The 27,769-nt window shown below is 46.6% G+C and overlaps 1 protein-coding gene across 2 annotated transcripts in view; it reads right to left on the minus strand.

Moving 5' to 3' along the window:
* The window catches only part of LOC119160937 (DNA mismatch repair protein Msh6), a 619,403-nt gene that overhangs the window by 482,172 nt on the left and 109,462 nt on the right, over positions 1-27,769 (minus strand). For both annotated transcript variants that reach the window (XM_075880344.1, XM_037413220.2), the window contains exon 9: positions 25,907-25,966. In XM_075880344.1, the coding sequence (XP_075736459.1) occupies positions 25,907-25,966 (60 nt within the window). The remainder of the gene's footprint in view (positions 1-25,906; positions 25,967-27,769) is intronic.

Below are 27,769 nucleotides of genomic sequence, written 5' to 3' on the forward strand. Positions count from 1 at the left end.
GGCATCACTTTAAACTCGAAGAGGCCGTCCGGTGTTATAAACGCCGTCTTCTCTCGGTCTCTTTCGTCGACTTCGATTTGCCAATAGCCAGTCTTGAGGTCCATTGACGAAAAGTACTTGGCGTTATGGAGCCGATCAAGTGCGTCGTCTATTCGTGGGAGAGGATACACGTCCTTTCTTGTGATTTTGTTCAGGCGGCGATAATCGACGCAGAAACGTAGGGTCCCATCCTTTTTCTTCACTAACACCACGGGGGATGCCCATGGGCTCTTGGACGGCTGAATAATGTCATCCCGCAGCATTTCATCAACTTGTCTCTTCATGGCCTCACGTTCTCGCGTCGAAACCCTGTATGGACTCTGACGGAGTGGTCTGGCATTTTCTTCGGTTATGATGCGATGTTTCGTGATTGGGGTCGGCCGAATTTTCGATGACGACGAAAAGCAATCTTCGTATTGCAGGAGCAGGGCCTTGAGCTGTTCTTGCTTATTGTTCGGAAGTCTGGGATTGACGTCGAAAGCTATGGGAGGCGCTTGGTGCCTCTGAGCAGGTTCCGCAAAATCGGCGAGGGCGAAAGCACTGGTGGCTTCGACAATTTCTTCGATGTATGCGACCGTTGTTCCTTTGTTCACATGTTTGTACTCATTGCTGAAATTCGTTAGCATAACCGTTGCTTTGCCTCCCCGCAGCTCTGCAATTCCTCTTGCGACGCAAATATTTCGGGTGACCAACAGATGCTGACTGCCTTCAACGACGCCTTTGAAGTCAGGTGATTCAGGAGCGCCGACTGAAATAATGACGCTTGAGCGAGGCGGAATGGTGACTTGTTCTTCCAGCACATTCAAGGCATGGTGTCCAGACGGCGTGCGCGGCGGTAGTGCTTCTTCTGTGGATAACGTTATCGACTTTGTTTTTAGGTTGATGACAGCACCATGGAGGCATAAGAAGTCCATGCCAAGGATGACATCTCTCGAGCAACGCTGTAGGACTATGAAGTCTGTAGGATAAATACGGCCGCTAATGGTGACTCTTGCTGTGCAGATTCCTGCAGGCGTTACGAGATGACCTCCGGCTGTGCGGATTTCAGGGCCTTTCCAAGCTGTCCTAACTTTCTTTAACTTCGCGGCGAACGACCCACTGATGACAGAATAGTCGGCTCCAGTATCGACGAGAGCGGTCACACTGTGACCGTCGATAAGAACGTCGAGGTCGCTAGTTCGCCGTCTCGCATTACAGTTAGGGCGTGGCGTCGGGTCACGGCTGCGTCGGCTTGTTCCGCTGCTTCCACGTTGCGTCGTCAGGCCACCTTCAGTAAGTGAGCTTTCGCCATCAGGGCTTTGCCTGGTTGGCGTTGTGTTCGGAAAGCTCCGTCGCGGCGTCGTCGGAGGATCTTCGGTAGTTCGTCGCACAGCAACTGCACCTCCACCGGTTGCTGCCCTTAGTTTCCCGGATACGGGCTAGGAGACCGGCCCCGCATTGGGCCAGAGTACTGTCGGTGGTGCGGTGACGTGCGGCGGCTGGGCGACGGCGAACGCGAAGGGCTTCGTGGTGTCCACCGAGTTCCTGTCAGGTAGTCGGCGATGTCACGTGGTCGTTCTCCTGGCTGCGGACGTGGTGCATCGACGGCGAAGCCACGCAGTCCCATCTGTCGGTACTGGCAACGACGGTAAGTGTGCCCGGCCTCGCCGCAGTGGTAGCACAATGGGCGGTGGTCAGGGGTGCGCCAAACGTCGGTTTTCCTCGGCGCACTGCGCTGGCCCGCTGGTGAACGGTAGGTCATCGGTGGGGGTGGTGGCGGCGGTGGTGTCTGGCGACGGAAGTGCGACGGGGCGGCGTTTTGGCGTGGACGGGGAGGAGCGTTGTGGCGCACTGCAGCGGCGTAGCTCATTGTTTCTGGCTCGGCCAGCGGTGTATGGGGAATTCGAAGTGATTGCCGAACTTCTTCTCGAACAATGTCGGCGATCGAATCCACTTGAGGTTGCGCCGAAGGCAACAGTTTGCGCAGCTTTTCCCGCACGATCGCTCGGATCGTTTCACGCAGGTTTTCGGAGTCACTGGTTTGAGCACCAGCGCATTCTGGAGTCAGGCGACGATTATACTGTCTGGTGCGCATGTCAAGGGTTTTTTCGATGGTGGTCGCCTCGGATACAAATTCTTGGACGGTGTTCGGTGGATTCCTCATTAGTCCCGCGAAGAGCTCCTGTTTGACCCCTCGCATGAGGAAACGAACTTTCTTCTCCTCAGGCATGTCTGGGTCAGCGTGACGAAATAGGCAGGTCATCTCCTCTGTGAAAATTCCAACCTTCTCATTCGGTAGCTGAACCCGGGTCTCTAGTTGAGCAGCGGCCCTTTCTTTGCGAGCGACGCTCGCGAACGTTTGCAGAAATGCGCCGCAGAAGACATCCCACGTTCGGAGCGTGGACTCACGATTCTCTAGCCAGGTCCTTGCGGTGTCTTCCAGGTAGAAGTACACACGCCGGAGCTTTTCTTCGTTGTCCCAGTGGTTGAGGGCGGCCACACGGTCGTATGTTTCTAACTAGGACTCCGGGTCTTCGAACGATGACCCATGAAAAATTGGTGGTTCCCTGGGTTGATGCATGACCATCGTGGGCAGGGATGCGGCGGTTGTCATTGTCGCTGCAGTCGCGGTCATGGCCTTGGTCTTCCGCGCCCTGTCTTCTAGAATCCCGTACTCCGGTGGTAGCCCTTGCTGTCGGCGGCTTGTTCGCTGCTCCTGGTTGGCGTCGGTGTCTTCTCCGCGACGTGGGCTGGGTTCACGGCTTGACGGGGGCGTGCGGTACATGAACGAAGCAGCACCTCCACCAGATGTCACGGGGTCGTGACGTGGCCGAAGACAGGAGACTTCGTGTTGGGATTTTAACTGTTTATTCGGGCGAACCTGTGCCGGTAAACAGAAAGTCCAATTACAGCAGCAGTCTCGCACAGATAGCAGTCTCAGACTGATAGCGGCGAACGGAGCGTCGGCCTTCGATCAACTACTGACAAGCGGCGAAGCGCGTTGGCATTTATACTCCCGCCGTCGAATGTTCTAGCGCTACCGCTGGCGGCGGCGTACGTTCCAGAACAATCTGTACCATTCGCACAGTGGGCGTGATCTTATCGAAATGATCTACTACAGTCCGGAACCCTCTCGAAAACTGCTGGCGCGGTTTGCGCTGAGAATCGTGTGTTGTTTTGGGACGATAACAAAAGCTTGGGAAATGGAACGTGGCAATATATATAATGAAGTCTTGGTAGCGACAGCGTTTATTTGAGGAAAGACATCGCAAAACGAACGGGCAGAGCCAGTACACAGACGATGACAATGACGATGGCACAGAGTGGCCATGAGGACGAGGCAAGCGGATGACGGTGATTATGATCATGCAGGAATGAGAAGGATGTAAGTAACAAACATATATATATATATATATATATATATATATATATATATATATTGTTACGGTGCATCAACATAAGCAAGCGTGGCACTTTACGAAGAGGACAAAGACGCCGGTACGTTAAGTGCTTGCGCAAAAGGCAACTCATCCATCTTGCTCTGCTGCTGATTCTCTGTTGACGCTGCACTATAAATCTTTATCTCACCCTGTCACATTTGTTGGGACGTGCTGGGTAACCGCCTCGCAACGGAACTTTGCAGCGGTCGTCGTTTGAGGAGTCACTCTGCAACGATGACGAAAAATATGACGTCTGCACCTGCCCACGATGTTCCTGCGGCTGGTGATGATGCGGCGACTACATCTGCTCCGGCGACTACAACCTTAGTGCTCGAACCCCTGCAGGATCCTGGCACGTTTAGCAGTTCCGGCGATCCGGATGAAGTGGACGTTGAGGATTGGCTGGCAGAGCATGAGAGTGGATGTCTGAAGTTTTGTAGGGCTATGTTTCTATTTTCGTCGATTTGACCGCAACTTCGCCGACATTGCCAGACTGCATACTGATCGCTCAAAGAAGGACGTTCCCTTCGCGTGGGGCGTAGAAGAAGTGGACGCCTTTTCAGCTTTTATCCATCTGCTGACTACATTACCAATACTGGCCCAATTCGACCCTGCATCACCTACAGAGCTTCAAATGCCAGTGGCCATGAAATTGGGCGATCCTCGGCCAATGTCAACACGAAAGGACCGCATAATTGCTTACGCCAGTCGTCTTCTTTCGCCTGCTGAACGGAAGTTCTCCATCAGTGAGCGTGAATGCCTAGCTTTAGTGTGGGCCATCACAAAATTCAGGCCTTACCTGTATGACCAAACTTTTTCCATTGTTACTGATCATCACGCTCTCTGCTCGCTCTCATCGCTAAAGGACCCATCCAGACGTCTCGATCGCTGGGTGCTGCATCTGCAAGAATACTCGATTGTGCTCCACTACAAGTCGGGATGCCTGCACACAGATGCACATTGTTTGTCACGTCGTCCAGTTGAAACCCCGACTTGACAGACCTTCACTCAGACCCCTGCGTGCTCTCCATCTACGCTTTGGGTGATATCTCCACCGAACAACGTGAACCATCGTTACTCTCAATCATCGAGCGCCTGACCTCTGCTCGAACAGGCCCTTCCGTTCGCCTGTTCTAACTGCACGACAACATTCTATAATGTCGCAGCTTCAACGCCAATGGCCCAAAATTACTACTCGTGCTTCCCCATCATCTACGTACCAGTGTTCTCGAGCAAATCCACAACGTACCTACAGCCGGTCACCTAGGGGTCTCTCGTACCTACGATCGTGTGCTTTTTCTGGCCCGGCCTGTATCATTCTGTGGTTCGCTACGTCACTGTTTGCGACCGCTGCCAACGCCGCAAGCGCCCCTCTGTGCTACCGTCTGGCCTCCTACAGCCCATCGACATACCAACAGAACCATTCTTCCGGGTTGACGTTGACCTGTTGGGCCTGTTTCCCAATTCCACCTCTGGAAATAAATGGGTTGCAGTCGCCACAGATTATGCCACACGCTTTGCCATCACTCTAGCACTGCCAACAAGCTGTTCTACCGTCGTCGCTGACTTTCTCTTGTATGAAGTCATTCTTCATCACGGTGCTCCACGGCAGCTGCTTACTGATCGAGGGAGGTATTTCCTTTCACGTGTTGTGAACGACATTCTGCGCGCCTGCTCCACTCCCAGCACAAGCTTACTACCACTTATCATCCACAGACGAATGGGTTGACCGAGCGTCTAAACCGAATGCTGACGCAAACGCTGTCAATGTACATTTCACCAGATCACCGTGCTGGGACAAAGCACTCCCTTTTGTCACCTTTGCGTACAACTCTTCCCGGCACGACACTGCTAGTTATTCACCGTTTTACTTGCTATTTGGCCTACATCTAGCGTTACCATTTGACACGCTCGTTCCTTCGGCTGCCCCTTGTCTACTGAGTATGCCAGCAATGTTGTTTCTCAAGCCCATGCAGCCCGTCAGCTTGGGAAAGAAGCACCAAGAAGACCGTTACGACAGTCGCCACCAAAGCATGCACCTCCCGCCAAGGTCCCTGGGCCTTTTCTAGGCACCAAACCGCCAAGTCGGCTTATCAGAGAAGCTACTACCACGCTACTATGGCCCCTACAAAGTGTTACAACTCAGTGACGTGAATTACAAGATAACACCCCTAAACAATGCCTCTTTGACCACGAAAGTTGAAGATTGGGCGAGTTGGTTCGTCGTACTTGAACTGGTATAGCGCATTACGGGGAAGAAGAAACGGCCGAGCAGACCGACACAAGCGCTCTGTCCTCTTGTGTCGGTCTGCTCGGCCGTTTCTTCTTCCCCGTAATGCGCTATACCAGTTCAAGTGCCTCTTTGACCCCCTCGCTCCGGACAGACAATGTCCACGTTTCCCAACTCAAACCATATCACCCTGCTAGTTCATCGCCACCATACCAAGCACCGTGACGGCGCTTCTGCCGCAGGGGAGTGATGTTACGATGCATCATCGACATAAGCAAGCATGGTACTTTACGAATAGAATGAAGACGCCTGAGCATTAAGGGCTTGCGCGAGAGGCAACTCATTATTCTTGTTCTGCTGCTGATTCTCTGTTGACGCTGCGCTATAAATTTATATATCGCCCCGTCACAATATATATATACTATATATATATTTCTTGTGGGTGCTCGTGCAAAGTTCTGGCGATATGTTAACCCACCATCTTGACCTTATTCTTCAGATAACCAGAAGGTTACGAAGGAACACACAGAAGTTTTTAACACATTTCTTCCCTCAGTATTCACACATGACGATGAAAAAGTGCCCGTCATGCCTGCTTCCCCTGACCGTCCCTCTGCTGAGGATATCTTGATTAAAGAGAAAGGCATCCGAAACCTTCTATTGCGTAATAATACTAAGAAAAGTTCTGGTACAGATGATATGCCAAATGAGTTCTTATACTGGTATGCTGAGTGGGCAGCTAAATATTTGACTATAATATTTCAGTCCTCGATTGCTTGTACAAAGTTTCCTAAAGCTTGGAAGCAAGCCAAAATTATACCGATTCACAAGGGTGTTATCTCGATTGACCTGGAAAATTACAGGCCTACTGAGGTTCTACTGTACATTTAGATGAGCGCCTCCTAAATTCGTTTACAATAAAATGCGATAGGCTCCCAAAAGCCTAGATTGGAGTGGGCTGCATTTTCGCCAATGTGGCCCGATCATGCACAGAAATTTCATAGAAGTACTTGTTGTTGGGCTAGTTGGCTCGTCATACTGAGGGGTAATTCTAGACGCCTAAAGCACCACCAGAGCATCTGGGCTTTTGGCGAGGACAGAAACGCTTGAAAACCTCACCTCAAGAACAGGAACGGCAATGCGCAGACAAATGTTCTCCAAAATTCTTTCGAATTGAAAGCTCATGTTCCCTAATTCTTACGTTCAAACACCGTCCAGTTTGGCCGATGTAAACCCGGCCACAACTAAGTGGGATTAAGTACAACACACCCACTACGCAAACCACATACATCGAAGCGTGTATTTTTCCACAGGTGGAGGCGCTCGGTGTTTTAGAAATACGTGGGCATAGGCCAGCCAGCTTTCGTGGCGCAGAAAAAACAACAGACACATTGTACCTGCTCGCCACATTCTTAAGGTTGCGCGCTACCTTATGAACATATAGAACAACCATAGGTCGTTTATCCCTCGGCTGCCTGCATTTTCGTTTGCCCTTGAACTTTTGAAGGAGGGTTTCTGAAACGGATACAATAACAGAGTTAGGATAGCCAGCTGAATGCAGCCGCCTAACCTGATTCAAGTAGCTATCCTGCATCCTGTGATGGCAAGATTTCACTAGCGCTCCCTTGAGCCACATGGTTGCAATGGCTCTTTTTACAAGTTTAGAATGAGCTGCATCAAAAGGTAAAAGCTCTTTAAGTTTAGAATGAGCTGCATCAAAAGGTAAAAGCTCTTTGCGCGAACATGGGTTATACGCCCAGCACACATGTCGCTCCGAGAACATGATGCTCAAGTCTAAAAACTGCAATTTATTGTCAGTGGGAAGCTCATGTGTAAACGAAAGGCCGTTAGCATGTTGTCTGAAAAGTGCTAAAATATCACCCACTGAACTAATGGTGGTCGTCAGAGGGATAGCGTTTAAAATGACAAAAAGGTCGTCCACATACCAAAAGACTTTCAGCACCTTTGCAACGTCAATTGCTTGAGCTAAAACAGTGTCTAAGGAGGATAAGAACATGTTACACAGCACTGGAGCGACACAAGAGCCAATGCAGATCCCTTGTCGCTGAACGTAAAGATTGCCATCATGTGATACAAAGGTTGAGGTAAGATATAATTCCAACAACGTCATATAGTTATCTAGAGATACGCCTGCGGCCCTCTCGAACGCTAGAACTCCGTTCGTTTCAATACAGGTTCTAACGATTTTAAATAGCTCCGAGTGCGGCACAGAATAGAAAAGGTCTTCAACATCGACTGAAAAGCCATATGCACCACCCTGGAGGCAGTGCAGAGTCTGCGTAACGTCATTCGAGTTCTTCACTGCAAACGGGTCTCTGACTTCAACCGTGCTAAGGTGCTTGCGTAAAAATTACTGACATGCAACTGCCATGAGTCACGTTCACTCACAATGCACCTGAAAGGCATGTCAACCTTGTGTGTTTTTGCACTGAAGAACACTGACAGGGTTGCTTGCCTGGAGGTGCTAATAGCCTTAGAAATTTTTAAAAGTTCAAGATCTTTACATAGCAGAATAGCTTTGGCCTTCACCTTGCTTGCTTGTGACGTCGCTGGTACGAAGTTCTTCTGTAGATCTTGAATAGCCTTTTCACCAAAGGCTTTGGCTGTCAGTACCACGAAACCACCTTCCTTATCGGCTTGCATGAGCTGTAGATGGTTCCTCCGAAAGTGCGTGACAACAGCCTTAGTAGGATCCTTGGGGTGAAGATGCGTTCGCTGAACGTTGTTCGAAAGAACGTCCACCCCATCCAATAGGCACCTTTCTCCGTCCTCTCCGGGCACACACTTGGCTATCCTCCTATTAGTAGCCAGTAGTTCGTGAACCCGGAGGTTCGGTGGTACCGAAAACTTCATTCCTTTCTTCAACAGGCCAGAAATTCGTTCAGGTAGCTCCACGTTGTCAGGTAAATGAAGCTCGGCTGGATCGGCAGGTACCCTCCTGGGTTTCTTCGGCGAAAAGTTTAGTGTGCATCGCCACCGAAACTCCGTTGTCTGGGCGATTACTCGATGATATCTTTTTAACTTGTGGTGAGCGTACCACCCCGTGTCCACCTCGAAGCACTTTGCTCGTAGAAAGTCTTGCAGAAACCTGATTTGCCTCCAAACTTCAGATTTCCCACTTCAATCCCACTTAGTTGTGGCCGGGTTTACATCGGCCAAACTGGACGGTGTTTGAACGTAAGAATTAGGGAACATGAGCTTTCAATTCTAAATAATTCCGGAGCACATTTGCCTGCGCATTGCCGTTCCTGTTCTTGTGAGGCGAGGTTTTCAAGCGTTTCTGTCCCCGCCAAAAGCCCAGATGCTCTGGCCCGTGAAATAATGGAAGCGTTCTGTATAAAGAAAAAAGGTCACAAGTGTATAAGTGACACGTCAGTCGTCTTGCGCAAGTCTGAGTTTGATTTTTGCGCATTGTTGCTTGATTAGATATGCCGGTTGAACGGCCTCAGTTTATGTTTGTGGTCATGTGACTAGGTGAAGTAGTGTGCTCTGCACATGCGTGTGCGGCTATATATTTTCTGCGTTTCTCCTGCAAATAAATCAGTTGCGAGTTGACCCTCTTTCTCTGTGATTATTTCTTCCTGCGGTGCTTTAGGCGTCTAGAATTACCCTTCAGTAGCACAGAAATTTCAATTTCCGGGAGATTTTTTTTAACAACCATACAAATGTAAGAACAGGTCAAAAAAACAGGAGACTTGGCAGGTATGCCAATCTACCACATAGAGGAGGCCGCAACGTCAATTGGGAGTGCTCCAGAAACTCAAGGATTTTCAAGGATGGGAAAAAATTCCAGGACTTTCAAGGGCTTTAAAATGCATTTTTTAAATTCAAGGGTCTTCAACGACCTGTACGCACCCTGAATGCATGTAGGTATATATATAAATATACATATACACTGCCGCGGTATCTTGCTTGCATTCAAACAACGCGCCCATCACCGCGCGCACATGGATACACATGCGCGCTGTCTTGTGTCGCGCAGAGACGATGATGGCACAAGCACCCAGCTGGGCCCGGCTGATATGCGCCACGCGCTCGGTACTTCTCGCTGAAGGGAGAAGAAGGCAGCTAAAGGACATCTTTGGCGTTCGACTGACAAGAAGTTCTACGACCATAGTCACTGAGTTGTGAGTACAGGTTTGCCCTTCTAATAAATACGCTTTACTATACCTACCCCCCAAGTCCTTCAACATCGCTACATTTATGGTGGAGATGCTGGGTAATGAATCGAAGGCCTACGAATGCAAGACAGTGTAGCACCGGCCACCAGCGAGCTGATCCTGTGGAGCCGACATCTGTGCACCAGAGGACCAGTCGCCGTCTTCGATGTGACTCACCAGAGTTTAGTCCACTTCACTTCACGCCGAGGGGAACTCAGTCAATGGACGCCACCACCATGACAAGTTAGGTAACACCAGCACATGTGGTGATCAATCAGCCTCACCAGCCACCAGTATTTCATGGCGGCTCGTACGAAGACATAAAAGATTGGCTAAATTTCTTTGAGAGAGTGGCAAGTTTGAACGGTTGGGATGAGAGAGAGAAGCTCCGTGGCGTACACTTTGCTTTGGAGGACTTTGCAAAGACGTGGTATGAGAACCATGAAACCTCCTTTACTACCTGGGATGAATTTCAGCGACAAGCTCAGGCTACTTATCCCAGTACGGATCGCTAAGAAAAGGCCCAGGCTGCTCTTGAAACCAGAAACCAACCCACACACGAAAGTGTCGCAATGCACATCGAGGACATGATCTGCCTGTTCAAGCGCGCAGATTCCCATATGACTGAAGATAAGCAGCTGCACTACCTCATGCGTGGGGTGAAGCAAGACCTATTCGCTGTTTTCATTCGCAACCCATCACGAACAGTTGCGGAGTTTCATACGGAAGCGACAGTCATCGAGGAAACGCTAGAACAGTGGGCTCGACAGTAATATCGGGACATAAACTGCGCACCTGCTAATTGCTTCTCTGGAGGCCAGCGAAGTGACATGGAAGCCCTGCGAGAACTCATCAGATCAGTGATCAGGGAAGAGCTGAGCAAGTTGCAAGCACCTCACACTACAGCAACACTGTCTGTCAACGACAGGGTACGAGATGAACCGAGACAGATCATACTCGAGCCGGAGCGCTAGCCACGTACTCTGAAATACTCAGACAACCCGCGGCTCACAGCAATGCAGCAGTTGCGATGGCCGCTCCTTACCCACTGACGGTATGCAATGCACCTCGTCCACTGGAACCGACGACTACCTGCCTGCCACCAGACCATAGTGTAGCTCGCTACGTGAATCAAAGGCCTGGGAAAAAGTGACAAAGGCCTCGGAAAAGTGACAGGGGGGCGCGGACTCCCCCCAGAGAAAAAAGTTGGAGAGGGGGGGGGCTCAGCCCCCCACTTTCGACAATGGTCACTCTTGGCTGCAGGCTGGGGAAACCAATAAGTAAAGCGTAGTTTTCCATCACAACAGTAATTGCTCAATCATGCTCTTACGGAAGAAGAATGAAATAGTTACGCGGATATGTTACAACATAGTGAAATTTTGCCGACATTACCACTGTGATGACTTTCCTTGGAGGCTCTCTCATATATATATATATATATATATATATATATATATATATATATATATATATATATATGAAAAAGAAGGTGTCCTTGGATCCAGTGGAAAAATACCAAGTGGAGGACGGGCAAAACGAAAACTTTATTTTTTCCTACGTTTCAGCCAAGGACCGGCCTTCATCAGGGAAAACACGTTACAAAAATGCGCTTTTCTTGAGTAGTCATGATATATCAAAGACCCCTGACACATGAACTATCACTATCATGCACTATCTACTGTGACGTGGTGAGTAATGAAAAGCAGAGAATGTCAAAGCAATGTCGAAGAAAGATTATGAGAATGCATGAACGGTGTTTACATCAAGTAGATCACATGAATATCAGTTTGAAAAGTACAGTAATATGTACAAACAAAACTATCAAACCCATACAGCAAATCACACGCACAAAAAAAACAAAAAAGTATAGCAGAAAACGTTCAAATGGAACTAGAGGCGTAACTAAGAATTTCATGGGGCACAAACAGAATTGATGACACAAAGTCAAGAAATTCACTGCACCGAAAAGGTGTAGTAAAAATCTGCGTGTACATTAATTATGAACATACTGTGATGAAACTAGAACTCAGTTCTGCGCCGAAAGAAAAGTCAGTTTGCCTGGATCTTCATTTATACCGAATAAGATCGCGTTGAACTTGTGTATCAGAAATGATTCGCGCAGTAATCTATCATAGTGTGAAGGGAAACCCGATTCCAGTATAGTAGCTCTTAGTTTATTGAATGAGTGACCAGGAATGTTAACGTGCTTAGACAAAGGTAGATCGGGTAGGCTTGTGGCATGTGACTTATGGTTATTAAAGCGCAGTCTAAAAGGTGTTTCAGTATGTCCGATGTATTGGAGTTTGCACACAGAGCATTCAAGCATGTACACAATGTTGCTTGTGTCACAGTCAAAATCCCCTTTAATTTGTCGATGAAAGTTTAATGCTGTACTCTTAACCAAAGTGGTCGTCGTCATATGGTTACAAACTTTGCAACGGGGTTTTTTGCATGGATGACAACCAGAAAAAGTGGTGGCGGTAATCCTTGATGAGGTTAGTATGTCGCGTAAGTTCTTCGATCTGCGATATACCATACGTGGGGGATCAGGAAAGATTTTCTTAAGGTGATCACTCTGTATTAGTATGTTGTGATGCTTCTGAAGAATGCTGTTGATGTTTGGTGCTGATGCAACGTGTGTTAAATCCAGGCTCGTGCTTTATATATATATATATATATATATATATATATATATATATATATATATATATATATGACAACGCTCCCGTTGTGCCATATCCCATATATATATATATATATATTGTGATGACCAAGAGTGGCACAGGGTTACTACGAGGCAGCTGGAGCAAAGCAGAGAAGGAAGAAAGAGGGTAGAATAAGAACATCTGGCCCAGGATCGGGTGTTATCTGTTCTTCTCTGTCTCGCTATTACAATGGCACAGTCCGACAAGTGAACCCTCTGCAGGAAGCCACCGGTACGTGTCTTTGTGGTTTGCCAGCAGCGTGGTCTTCTCCATCGAGGAACGCCGTTCACACTTCCTTGGCGATGGAGACCCACACGTCACTTCAGCTACCCTTCAGACTGCCAGTGGACGGGGTCCAGGCCTCCCTGTGGCTCTAGGGCATGACCTGATGTACACCCTGCCACCGCTTCACAGCAAGAATCCGTACCGGCTCCTGTCCTTTGGGAATGCCGCGCACACTTCCCATCACCTATATTCCCGTTGCAGTACTCTTCCAACATACGAGCCTACACGGAACGCCGTCCAGGCTTCTCTGCTCGTCAATATCGCTGGCGTGAGTGCTGCAACCGCTACTCATTCGAAGACCACGATCACCAACGCTTCGGACTTCACACACGACAGCGCCGCGAACCTGCGGCGTGCCATCGCGCTACTCCGCGTCAAGACTAACGAACTGACAGCGTCAATCTCCGAGCGAGCTCCTACAATGTTGCCAGCATGTTGCGTGCCATTAACGCAGTATTGGATGTAGCTGCCTCACACGACCTTGAGGCAAGCCTACCGGAGCAATGCAGTTAGCTTCAGTCTTCTTTCATCGAGCTCTCACACCAGCTCCGCTGCTTCGCGTCGGTGGTTTCTGCGTTCCCACCTGCCACCCCACCATCACTGGTCGCCTGCAAACTACCGGAATCCCACAAGTTTCAGAACAACACCGACAGCTGGGTGGCAACCGTGAACACCCTAGCAGTGCGTGGGGCTTGAACGGAGCTTCAGAAATGGTGCATGGCCATAGACCGCCTTCGGGAAGGTGTCGCGGCATGGCACCGGTATGAAGGCGTGAAGTGGCTGAGCTGGGTGGACTGGAGCTGCAAGCTCATAGCTGCTTTTGGCCATATTCTTGACCACTTCTCCGCCACCATACCATTCAACCAGACCACAACCGAGGGTGGAACTCGGGAGGGGTTCCGGTTCCCCCTCGAGGCTGCTGTTGAGCGTGGCATTTCAAGCATAAACTGTTTGGCACAGCATATGTCACCACTGTAAAACACCACGAATTTGCCGCTCTCTCCCATTTCCTTCTTGCGCCACCATGAACAAGTGCTAGCGTAGCACTTGTTCACAAAGCCTGACGAATACCGGTCCACCGGTCGAAACCGTTGGTAATAAAATTAAAGCAACCGCTAAGTTGTGTTTATTCTATACATATAAATATATATATTATAAACTTCGAGAATATTGCAGTAGAGGAAACAAAACAATAAGATATTTATTTAATCTTCACAGCTTCGGCTGGTGGACCAGCCTTCTTCGGAGGATCTAAGCGAAATGATACAGTGAAACCTCAAACCGTACACGCATAAACAGTAGTTTCATTTTAAAAGTAGTGAAGTCAACTCCCCGACTCGGCGGCCATTGAACACAATGCATTTTGTATTCACATAAGCCGTACCAGCTTATCGCTTATGTATCGGTTAATAAGTAGTTTTTCCAGTTTTCGTTCCACACTCGCCGCGGCATGTCGTCCCCCACTGGGCGTCTCGACAGAACAGCAAGCCCCACAGATCGAAACACGCCTCGCTTGTTTGTGTTGATGATGATGACGACTGTGTTGGTGAGCGCCATCTCTTGGATTCTTCTGCAGCAAGAAGCACACGGCCGGCTAGGCTTCTGGAGTTGTCCACGCGATGGCGCTTTGCTCAAACACAGTGTGCAGCTGTGCGGACTTCCGAGCTGTGCGGACAAGTTTTCGCGCGCTCCGCCTGTTCGGCGGATTCAAGGTCATGCAAGGTGGTGCAAAGTCGGTTGGTGCAGAAGCAGCTCGCAACGAGAGATAAGTTTCTCTTCATTTATTTGTGTTTGTGAACACCCTTACTATTTTTTTTCTCTCCTAATCAATAATTAGCGTTGCGAGTACTGTACGTGTGGGACACGGGCAACGTTGTAGTGACGTTAACCCCGTGAACGAGCTAGGTGGCTGTTCTGAAGAAGGTCGGGGCGCCCGGTTAGTTGCTAAAGAGCTAGAGCCCAACACGAAGGGGACCTAGTGAGAGGCTACTAGCGAAATTGAACACGTATGTGTGCGGTGTAGGCGGCAGCTTCAAACAGTTGTTGAGGTAGGAGAGTTAACGGAGGCGGCTGGATAGCGGGATTAGGGTTGAACGTAGGCCTGTCGGGCACTCTGTTCGATGGTTGGGCGGGCGATAGCTAAGGAGGCTAGGAAAACCACGAGCTAGAGTGAGCTGGTGCAGTGCGAAGAATGCAAGCACTGGTGCTACTTAGATGAGACAGCATTCAGGAGTTTGGCCGACGCGCAGAAGACGAGTTTTGTGTGCAGGCTGGGCGAGGCCCTGAAGGCGGCCGTGCAGCGCATGGAGGCTAGCATCAAGGAGCTTCAGGGGGAACTTAGGGCGGAACGAGAGCAGAGGATAGAACTCCGTCGCGTGAGCGGGAGGAGACTACCGCCAGCCTATTAGAGCAAATGAAGACGACCTTCGAAAAGAACGGGAATGGCGGACCGAGCAGAGCACCAGGTAAAGAAGCTTATGGCGCTTTGCCCCAGCCCCAAGCAGTGCGAGATGGAAGGCATGGGTAGCGGAGAAGGCGACAGGCGGGAAAGAACAGGCGAGAAGGGAGGTCAAGGGGCCGCAGTGTCTGGCCACAGCATGAAGACTTCGAGAACATACAGCTCGGTGGCGCAGCAGTCTTCAAGCAGGGCAGAAACACAGGATAAACGGCAGATAGAGAAACAGGTGAAGAAAACAGGGGTGCCATCACAAACAGGAAGCCAGCGTTTGGAGCGTAGAAAGGTCCTAGTGGTGGGGGACTCTAACGTGGCCAGGGTTAGGGATGGCATCTTCAAGACAGTAAAGGAAGATGGGAGAGTCAGGGAGGAGGCACAGTCAGGGAAGAGCATGGTGAATGCACTGGCCAAAGCTCAGGAGGTTGTAGAAAACAGCATGGATGGCGAAAATCTAGTCGTCATTCATGCTGGGCTCAATGATGTGTTGAAGGGCAAGGATCAGAACCTTCAGAGAAACTTAGAGGATGGGATGCGTAAGATCCGAGAAGCCTCTGGGAGTGTGCATGTGACCATATGTACAGTCCCAGAGGTCTGAGGGCAGCCTCGTCGGATTGAAAGGAGGGTAGTGGAGGCCAATTGTGTGATCAAGGGTTTGAGCCGGCAACTCGGATACAGCGTAATGGAAGTTAACCAAGACGTGTACGAGCCCGGCGCTCGCCTTCTGCACAGGATGGCATTCACTACAGTGGTGCGACGGGCAGGAGGGTCGGTAACAGAATGGGTCGCCAAGCCATAGCTTTTTTAGGGGGACCCAGAGCCTTGAGGCCAACAGTGTAGCCAAAGACGGACCTAAAGGGACAAAGTATTCAAGCCACACAAAGTCCGTGGGAGAAGAAATCGACGTAAGCACAAAGGCCGAGCTGAGTCTGACGTAGGCTATATTAAAATGCAGGGTGGCAGGAATAGGTTAAAGTAGGAAGAGATAGAAGAGCAGTTGAGGAGGGGGAGCTGATAGTATATGAAGTTGTGGGGACACATCTTCGGGACATGGAGCAACCACCCTGCAATCCGGACTATGTATGGGAATATTGCAATAGAACAGAAGGCGGCAAAAAGGGGGGTGGAGTTGGTGCATTTATACATAGGATTATGGGTTGGCAAGAGTCAAGCAGGGATGCATGGAACATTTATGGTTAAGAGGGAAAGTAGCTGGGCAGATGACACTCCTTGGTTTGGTGTACTTGTGGACGGGAGAGAAGGCAACAGAGGAAAACCAGGCAATGGTGGAGTGTATATCAAAGGACATTAAAGAATTAGGAGGAGAGTGTGAGATAATTATACTAGGAGATATGAATGCGCACATAGAAGATATAGATGGGTATACTGACTCAACAGGCAAAACGATCATGGATATGTGTGAAAGGCATGATTTGATCATTTCCAACAGTACCGAGAAGTGTGAAGGGCAAATAACATGGGAGGTAGGAAGGCTGAAGTCAACGATAGATTACGCGCTGATGTCACATAGGATGTATGATAAGCTGAGGGGAATGCACATAGATGAAGGTGGCTCAAGAAGTCTGGGTAGTGATCACAAACGTATCAAGCTAAGTTTCGGAAGAGCAGCGACAGTGGGAAGGAGACAAGATGAGCAACTACAGGAAAATTTTCATTCAGTAAGGCAAATAAAAATTGCTACTAAACAAATTGAGAAAGTAATCACTGAGGATAACGAAACTGTGTGGACATACACAAATCTAATTAGACTGTTTGAGCTAGAGCTTCCGAAGGCATGTGACAAGTCACCCCAGAAAAGAATACACAAGCCCAAGAGTTGGTGGGATGAGGAAGTCAAGAGAGCCATAGCAAAATGTCAGGAAGCCTCTAGTGAACACAGACATGCTAAGCAGCGGGGTGAACCGACAGACGATGTTGAAAGAAAATGGGACATCTTTCTAAGCTCTCAAAGAAAAGGATCCCTCCTGATCAATGAAAAGATTAGAGGAAAGGGTGCTCAGCGGCTGGCAGAAGTACATAAAAAGGACAGAAAGGCAGCTGCGAAATTTTGGAACAATCTAAATTCCCTAAGAAATGAGACGAGCCTAGAGCAGAGGTTTATAACTACAGCCCAAGGTGCTAGGCTAGAAGGGGACGAAGCTATTGAATATATAAGAACAAGGGTGACAGAAAAATTTCAACAAAGAAGTGCTTTATGCATCACAATAGACAGGGATGGATCAAGTGGCACAATGGCTCCATTTTCACAACGAGAGTGGGAAAGGGCTGAGAGGAGGGTTCCAAGTAGTACATCTACAGGCCCAGATGGCATTCCCATTATGCTGATAAAGACATTGGGTCCGAAGTCTAAACAGACTCTGAGAGAGGCAGTGAGCAGAACAATAATCGATGGTGAAATCCCTGATGGATGGAAACTTAGCAGGATGAGCACGATCTATAAAGGAAGAAGCACAAAGATGACATAAACAACTACCATTTTATAACAGTGACATCAGTGGTCTACAGGCTGGCGATGCAGATTATAAAGGAAAGACTGCAGGCATAGATAGAGAATGAGGGGGTGCTGGGGGAACTGCAGAATGGGTTTGGGTTTCAGATACACAGGAGGTTGGAACACAATGTGTTCTCACTGACACAGTGCATCGAAACAGCAGAAAGGGAACACAGGCCCCTGTAGCTAGAGTTTTTGCATATCAAGAGAGCATGAAATTTCCAAGGAAAGGATCAAATTGCCAAGGAAAGGATCTATGATAATACTCGGGTAGTTCTCTACTGTTTGAGGCCAGGACGGAAGTATTGCGAACCAAGACATATTGGGCCAAATACGAAGGGGTAGACAGAGTATGCAATGCGTGTGGAGAGGAAGAAGAAGGTATGTGCGTGTGTGAGTGATCGTGTCAAGTTTTCGCGCTCGAATTAACTTTTCGAAATGCTCTACCAACTAGCCCAACAACAAGTTCTTTGAGAGGAAGAAGAAACTGCCAAGCACTTGATAATGTTCTGTAAAGGGCTTCACCCTATAGTTCAGGATGATGGCACAGAGTTTTTCAAAGCACTGAGGTTTAGGCACAGGGAGGGCAAAATAGATTTTAAGCTGGTAGAATTACTAGAAGAAGGTTGTCTGATTTGTGGCTAAAGTCAATGCACGAGTGGAAATTAAACCCTTCCCTGCAAAGTACGAATCGTCAACCTCACTATTTAAAGAAAAAAAAAAGATAAATCTAATGGTTAGTTTACTAAGTATTATGGCTAGGTGGCGTTAGCCGCCCGATCTAAAGGGCGGCTAACGCCACCTAGTCACATCCATCCATCCATCCATCCATCACTGGTTTGGCAGATTCAAGGTCGGGCAACGTTGTGCAAGGTCAGTTGGTGCAGAAACAGCGCGCAATGAGCGATAAGTTTCTCTTCATTTCTTTGTGTTTGTGAACATTATTATTTTTTCTCTTCTAATCAATCATTAGCGTTGCCTGTATTGTAGGTGTGTTCATGTAGGTGTGTTCATCGTTGTTTGTATTGTAGGTGTGTTCATGTAGGTGTGTTATTGTAGGTGTGTTCATCTATGGGTTCATCTATCGCAGCAACACCAAAGCATGAATGACGGCAAAACTCTTTGAGGAGTACGTGCGCCTTATGGATCGTCGTTTTGCGGCTAAGAACAGAAGAGTTATTATTTTAGGCAACGCTTCGGCGCACGTCGCCCTGGACAACCCGACGGCTGTGAAGTTGGCGTTTCTGCCACCAAACACAACAGCGATTGCCCAGCCCTTAGACCAAGGCATCATTCGAGCTGTAAAACAGCTCTACAAGAAGAATCTGCTGCGCAGATTTCTTCTCGCCATTGAATGAGGCAAATTATTCTTCATCGACCTGATTGGCACGATTCACCTGTTCGAATACTCTGGCGGCAGGTTGAAGCAACGACAGTTCAAAATTGCTTCAAGCGTGCTGGCTTCAGTGTGTGTGCGGGCGACGCAGATGACGCCAGTGACACCATCTACCAGACTTCGGACATCGTAGACGAAGCTTGCAAAACTCTGCTAGCTGAAGTGCTGGAGCGGCAGGGCGTTACGGAAGGCGTTTCCTTCCCCAACTTCAGAGATGCAGACAGCAATGTGCAGACATGTCCGACGAAGCCATTGTTGCCTCGGTTGTCGAAGTGTCGCCAAATGATAGTGATGAGGACGACATGGAAAGCGACAACACGGGTGATCCAGGTGTGACAGTGGCCGAAGCTGCGCATTGCGTCAGTGTTATGCGGGTATTTGCCAAGAAGAGGGGGCTGGCGGAAAAGCATAAGTGAGTTTAAGGCCGCTGTCGTTGCTGCTAGGCCGCCGCGTCGTCAAATGAAGATTACAGACTGTCACGCGAAGTTAGTAAATTACTGCACGTTTTTTGTTCTTTCATCGCACTCCCTGAAGGTTTCTTTTTTTGACAGGTAAGTGAGCGACCTGACGCTATTTCAGTTAAGCAGTACTACCGTTTAGTACGTACTTTTTCCGAGCTCCGGCCAACTACGGTTTAACGAGGTTTCACTGTACAAGTTCCTGCAGTCGAGGGCCACCCTCTGTTTGGACACCCTCAAATAGAAAAAAAGAAAAAAAAAAGACAAATGGGCAAACGAGGCAAGCAACAGACAACAAGAAGAAGAGAGGAGCGACGGAGAGCCGCCGGAAGTGGGCGGGTAATCCATGCATTGTTACTAGAGATAGATAAGACGCGCCGCCAGCGGAGGCGACCAAAGAAAAAAGAAAAAATGAAACATACTGCCGCTTACTCGCATCCCCAAAAGGATCGAGTTAAAGTTCACGTGGTTTTGCGGCTGGTGCGCGGCGTCAGGCCACACACACAAGAAACATACGACCCGCTCCAGCTTTATAAAAACATTGGCCACGATGTATCCTATGCTTAAAATGATGTCACCAACTCCTCTTCCATGCGTTTCTATATACTACCCAAAATTCACAAGATTAACATTACTGGCGACCTATAGTTTCCAGCAATGATACTGCTATTGAGAAAATCTCTAGTTTCATTGACTCTCTCATTAAGCACATCCCACAATCATTCCCATCATACATTAAAGATACCAGCCACTTCCTTCGTGAAGTCTCAAAACTTTTGGTACCTCTAGAATGCTATTTGGCCACCATGGATGTCTCATCACTGTACACAAACATTCCCCACACCGAAGGAATCGCAGTCACAATCGCCGCCTATGGAAAATGTAAATCGACGAGCGAGTTCGACGAAAGCGCTTTAGAGGTGCTCCTAAATCTTGTACTTAAACATGATAACTTTGAATTCGACCAAAAACATTACCTACAAGTGAATGGAACTGCCATGGGAGGGAGCCAAAATGGTCCCAAATTTCGCAAATATTTTCATGGCCTCGCTGGAGATTTTTTTCCTCGAAAATTGTCCATTCAAACCGATATTTACCAACGCTTCCTCGATGATATATTCTTCGTGTGGGCTGATGGTGAGTACAATCTTTCCAAATTCATTTCCGATTTCAGCTCCCTGCATCCTTCGCCTGCATCCTTCGATAACATTCACGCACACGTATTCGCAGAAGAGTGTTCACTTCCTGGATGTCACTGTATCACTCAGTGGCACCACCATATCTACTTCCCTGTATAAAAAACCAACTGACCGCCAACAGTATCTGCATTTCCAGAGCAGCCACCCCCATCACTGCAAAACAGGTGTTCATTACTCTCAAGCCTACGAATACAGAAGAATTTGCTCTGAAATCACGCAATTTGACACCCACGCACAGGAACTGAGAGCAGCCTTCTTGTGTCAAAAGTACCCCGAAAAAATAATTGACAATGCAATTGAGTGCGCTCGCTCTTTGGACCGAGAATCAACAATGGGAGAAAAAGGCGGAAATAAAAATATAAATTCAGGGGGCAAATTTAACGCTCACACACTCCGCTGCCGCCCCTTGGGTGAATTCTATACTAAGCCGCCACTTCAACATACTTAAACAGAGTAGTCGCCTTTCTGCCATTTTTCAGACTCCGCCCGAGGTGGTTTACCAAAGAAATAAAAACCTGAGAGACTTCCTGGTCAAGGCAAAAACACACAAATCCGACCACCATCAGGGCTGTAGACCATGCGGGAAACCTTGCTGCAGGGTGTGCACACACATGGTGACCACAGATACGGCCGAAGCCTCCTGTTCAGACTATGTGTACAAAATTAAAGACGACCTTAACTGTGACTCAGCCAATGTAGCATACAAAGCTACCATGGTGGCTATCCCCCCAGCCGCTTTATTGGAAATTTATGTGAATTAAACTTGGAATTGTTAGTGTTAACACTCAAACTCATTAATTGTAGCAACTAGCTGTGTATAAGTTGAGTACTCTTTCTGAAATCCATGCTAGCAATCTGTCAAGATTTTGTCTGCATTTAAAAATTCCATGATATGTTTATGTGTAATGTGCTCTATTATTTTGCAGCTGCTAGACATTAAAGATATTGGTCGGTCACTCTTTATAAACTGTTTGGCACGGCTTTCATGAAGTGATATCACTCAAGCATCACTCCAGTCATTTGAGAGATGGTCTTCTTCTAATGAACACAAAAACAACGTGGAAGTATTTTGATATCCACTCGGCATACTTATTTAGGAAAACATTCGGTATATCGTGAGAGCACGAACTTTCCTTTTCATCAAGTTTTAAAAGCATGTATAAGATACCCTGTTCACTTATTAACCCATCAGATACAGAGTGTGTGTAAAGAGTTCTCTAAAATAGGTAACACACCATCATGACAGGCAAAAATGGAGAGGAAATGCTCATTAAATGAGTTAGCAATTTTTTCTTCATCCTCCAAGTGAATACCATTATAATGAGTGGTGCGCACTATTCAAAGTTTGTGCATTTGAAGTTGCCAACATAACATAAAGTTGAAGTTGCAACATAACATAAAGCTGTGCGTGAGCGGTGGCCAAAACGAAGATGACGATGTCCAAGATATCTTGAGCACGAAACCGTGCGGTGCAAGGTATCGATGTGCAAGTGGGCTAATAAGAATTCAGCATGGAGGTTCCAGAGCTAAGCACCACTAAACTTCAGCATCCCCAATTAGAATGGGACAAGTGGGCCAGAGTTGAAGAAAAGATTCTGAGCCACAGAAGAGCAAGGGAGTTCGAAGAGGACGTGGCAACAAGAAGGTTGTCACCAGACCGGGCACTGAAGATGGGTCGTCGTGTTTCGAACTCGAACCTCGAAGACTTCAACCGGCTGGGGCCGTCACGTTCCTCTGTAGTAAGACGCGAGCCATTATACGCGAACTCCGATGGGCAAGCAACAGTAGTTGGGCTATGAGCCCGAGCTGTAGGTCCAGCTGCCTGGCGAGGTTCTCGACACATTGCCCAGCTGCCAGAGCTTCTATGCCATAACCAGCCAACCCACACCCAATCCAATGTCAAGCCTCTGCTTGTTGGTGAGACTGAACTCGCAACTTAGACCCCTCAGCCGCGTCAGCACTATATTCCATAGATCAAGGTCTAGAGCTTTAGTTTCGTGAGCCATTAGAAGTGTTTCATCTTGTGCAGTGAGCTTTTTACTAAGTACTTATTTTTTGAGGGTTTCGTCACTTCAACTGTTCTTAACATTTTGTGTTATTAGATAATCATACGGCTTTGTCCTTTAAAAAGCTATTCGGTGGCTCAGTCACAGAGAGCTAAAACAAGCACAGAAAAAGAACCTGCATTACAACAATCAACTTCAATTACATCACATTGGTGATGTTTCAGTGACCCTTCCCGTCAGAGCTTCGAGACACCGTGATAAATTTCGGCAACGATTCCATATAGTAACACTATTTATTAGTAGATAGTTGAGAAAGAGAGAAATTCCTGTCGTTCATTCGGTGATACACAGCTTGTTTTTATCCTTTTATTTTTAAATCTCCTCAGCTGTCTTTTCTATCTCAGCGTCTCCCGAGTAACCAGGAGATGTATGATACATATATATACCAAGTACTACTATGTACTAAGTACAGAGTACTTCATACATACTTTTTTTTTAACAATACCTGGTACATGTTTTTCAATGCAGATTCCACAATTCTTGCACATCTACAAAGTTTTCCGAAAAGAATCTAAGTGAAAGCGCGTCTGTCATGGAAACATCATCAGCTTTAGAGAAGTTGCAGAAACAGGCAGAGTTACAATTGTCTTTCCAGTTTCATAGTAATTATTATTAAGACTCGTGATCCGATATACCGGGAAATACAACGCACACCAATTGACTACTTAAGGTCCCACTTAAAGAAAAGATCCAAAATTGATTCGTAATCACTGTATTCTGGTATATGTATCAACTAATGTGAATAAATTAAATAAAAAGAAAGTGTCGAACATGGCTTCTCCTGAACTGTCATCATTTTTGAGCAACACTTCCCAATCAACGTTTGGCTAAAATCTCCTGAAAGCATAATAAGGTCACTAGGTTTTATATGCTCGCTCATGTACAGCTTTCAAGAATCCATAACGGAAACACCTGAACTAGAAGGTCTGTACAAAGAAACTATAGTACAGTAAAATTTCATTAGTTTGAACTCGGTTATTTCAACATGCCACTTAATTCGAAGTATTTCCGCGGTCCCATATTCTGGAATGTAGATTTGAGCAAATAATTCGAAGCTGCGGTCAGCACCAGTTTGGTTAATTCGAAAACTCTGGGTGCAGTGTGCCGATTCCTGATCCCGATTTCGCCGCAAAACCGCAGCAACGGCAGCCCTAAAGAGCCACCAAGCAATTCACTGTAGTGATATTAATGAGCGGCAGCTGAAGCACGCCAACTTTAATATTTCCAGCTCAAAAAATAAAATTGCAAAAAAGAGCGTGATCAACTGAAATGTGCGCCTGCGGAAAACAAGACATGCTTCACTGCAACACAGCGATCATGAGTGATAAGCATATTGCATGCTTCTCGAAACATCAGCACGTCATGATTAACCCATTCTTTTTGGGAATATAAAGAAAGTAATAAAGGTCAGTCTGGCGGATCTCGTGGTGTATGCGAACCTCTGAGTGCCGGTTGCTTCAGCAATTTTTGAACTTATACTGCTGGTGGAGCTTTTTCCTGCAACACCTATTTCGAAAACTCGATTTGATAGCTCCAATGATCATGTTTTTTCGCCAAAACACATTGTGAATTTCGTCACACTGTCCATTATCAAATTCGTTCTTTTACTAGAAAGATTGGGCGAATCGTCACAGGGACGTGCAAACAACATGCTACGCGTGTGTCACTGCTGTGTTGTAGTGAAGATGTCTTGTTGTTTGCAGGCGTGCATTTCAATTGAGCATGTTTTCTTTTTTTTTTTTTTTCGGGGGCAGCAACGAGGCTCGGCGCTCCCCCCTGTTTGCGGCTAAATTGCGACCCAGCTGGCATTGCTACACAACCCAACCCTTGGAGCCACAAACAAACCAGCACAGCAAACAACCAGTTCTGATTAGTTTGAATTATTACAAGTTTCTTGCATTCCCCTTCTTGTATGTTCTGTTAATTCGAAAACCCGCTTAATTCAAAAATTTATCCCGGTCCCACTATTTCGAATTAATTAGGTTTTAATGTATATCTAACATTTGTATGCTATGTCTTATAAAAATGCATTCAGTATCTACTAAAACAAGATTTTTACCAGCTTAATGCTCCCCTTGAATAGGATGGCTACACCACCACGCCTGCTAACCCTGTCCCTCCTGAATGCGCCATACCCGAATAGAATGAACTCATATAGTATATTTCTTCACTTAACCATGTTTCTGTAAGCATAACTATAGCTGGACTACACGACAAAAAAATTTTAACTTTGTATGCTGCTTCAGACACGCTCCTACAATTTACATTAAGTATTCCGAAGGGCTACGCTTGGCTTCAGACCGTCATTTATGAGGACCTGATTTTTGTAGCTTATAATGTGATTTTTCATCATCCCAACTAAACGAAATCCTGCCAATGCTATACTTGCCAATGCTCTCAAATCAGCCATACCTTCATGTATCTTTGCCATTCTTTCTTAGCACTCTCCCATAAAAGCCTCCGAGTACCATAAAAGCCCATACCTGCTTAGAAAAGTCTTCAGATAAGTGACAATTCACCTTTTAATTTGTGCGATGCTTTAAGCAGGGCAGTCTTTTTTCGGCAGTCAAGAAATTTGAGAACCACTAAACGAGTTTTATTTTCACTTTTTCTTCCAAGCCTGTGGCACCTTGCAATGCTGGTTACATTGATTCCTAGCTTTTCATTAACTATTTGATCTTTTACTTTCCGTTTAAAGTCCTGTTGGCTCATCTCTAGTTTTATGTAAGCCTTAAATTATAAGGTTACTTCTCCTGAATTAGGTTATTTCTTTGCTGTTAAAGCCAGCATTAGCTACGAACCAACTAGCTCTGTCGAATGCCTTTCGAACAAACACATCTCTTTAGGTTTACCTTATCAGGCACAATGATTGGGCTTATCAAGTTTATTGAAGCACAAATTAGCGTACAACTGGAAGTAGGTAGCATTAACAACAACAAAGTGAGTTGACAACAGAAGACTTACCTTGAAGAAGAGAACCACATCCAAATGCTCTGCCTTCATGTCCCACCACTGACGCATGGCCTGCAAAAATATATTTTCTTAGAATACAGTCAAACATTGCATGGTAAATAAGGAACATAGAGTTTACATGGCAAATCATTATATGGCAAATGATTGCAAACATTGCGTAAAAAGTCAAGAACAACAGGAATGAATCGTAAAGATGCACTTTAGCACAAGATGCACAACATACTAGAACCAATAGCTGCAACACATGTCCCACCACAGTCGAAACAAAAAATTGTCTACTAAAACAGTGGATGTAAAACTCGAACTACAAAGCAAAAAACATACAGGAAGCAAAGGTGACAAACACATGAACTTCTTTCATGCAGACATGTGCTTTTAAACAAACAGATGCCCATACAGACATTAGGCCAGACCTCATTCCTAACACAAACAGTAGTGAGAAAACATCACCCCGGAAGTGTTCTCAATACAAATGACTAACAAACACAAGCGAGGCAAAGTAATTCTTGTTTTTTCCATCAATCACATAAGCATGCAGGAAAATAAATGAACTACGGAATTCATTTCGTGAAATACTCTGGCTACATTGAAGAGTAGAAAATTCTGGAAGGTCTCAAAAGCAAAATCAGATGTGCTACCTCTAGCTCATCAGAAAGATGGAAAGATTTTTCAGAAAGTGCCTCTGTCATCAATAAATCTTATAAAAAAAAAACACTAGAAATCAGCTTACTTCAAAACCAACACATCTGGAGAGGAAATTGAGGAATTTACCTAATTTGTAAAGTTCAGAGCGAATAAATTGCTAATCAAACAACTACAAAACAGAATTCACGCTAAGAACTGCACCCGAAATAAATTGATGAACACGGCAGAAACCTCCATAACTCCGGTCACACACCCAAAATGCAGTAGTGACATTGCAGAGATACCACAGCAAGGGTATTATAAAAAAAAAAAAAACGGACATTACAATACAGCCTGAAGACAAGAGTAGTGCCTCTGTCATCAATAAATCTTATAAAAAAAAAAACACTAGAAATCAGCTTACTTCAAAACCAACACATCTGGAGAGGAAATTGAGGAATTTACCTAATTTGTAAAGTTCAGAGCAAATAAATTGCTAATCAAACAACTACAAAACAGAATTCACGCTAAGAACTGCACCCTAAATAAATTGATGAACATGGCAGAAACCTCCATAACTCCGGTCACACACCCAAAATGCAGTAGTGACATTGCAGAGATACCACAGCAAGGGTATTACAAAAGAAAAAAAAACGGACATTACAATACAGCCTGAAGACAAGGGTAGTAGTGGTCTAATCTTGTCTACGGGAAAATATAGAAACGAGGCTGTAGTGAGCAGAACGACTTGTTGGTTCATTCTTAACGAGCTTATAAGCTTCTCTCACGTTTTTTTTGTGCCTTAAGATCGTTAAGGCTGTAGTGAACGGAAAAACCGCTGGATGGCAGCACAGCATGTCTAGCTGTATAAGGGCTATGAATGGACATGCCCACCTGAACATTCGGCTGTTACACCCTTCTCTGTGGGCGGGATCCGTGTACACTGATTTCGTGCTTGCAGTCTCATGACAAGACCGGATTTTAGGCAAATGCCAATTCTGTTCCTTGCATTCCTATAGTGCCACTTCAATATATGAGTACGAATCAGAGGTTACGAAGGGTTTTTCAGCATTTTTTGTGCCTATAAATGCTTATTTTGGACGTTAAATTTCTAGAAGTGCCTATAAATACCCAATTTTAAAATAGGTGAGTGTATGAAAACTATTCAACGTTAAATATTCCTTTCGAGCACAGTTGGAGATCAGTATTCATGTTACCTGGCCAAAGTGA

The sequence above is a fragment of the Rhipicephalus microplus genome, chromosome X (assembly GCF_043290135.1).
Source record: "Rhipicephalus microplus isolate Deutch F79 chromosome X, USDA_Rmic, whole genome shotgun sequence".
Lineage (NCBI taxonomy): Eukaryota > Metazoa > Arthropoda > Arachnida > Ixodida > Ixodidae > Rhipicephalus > Rhipicephalus microplus.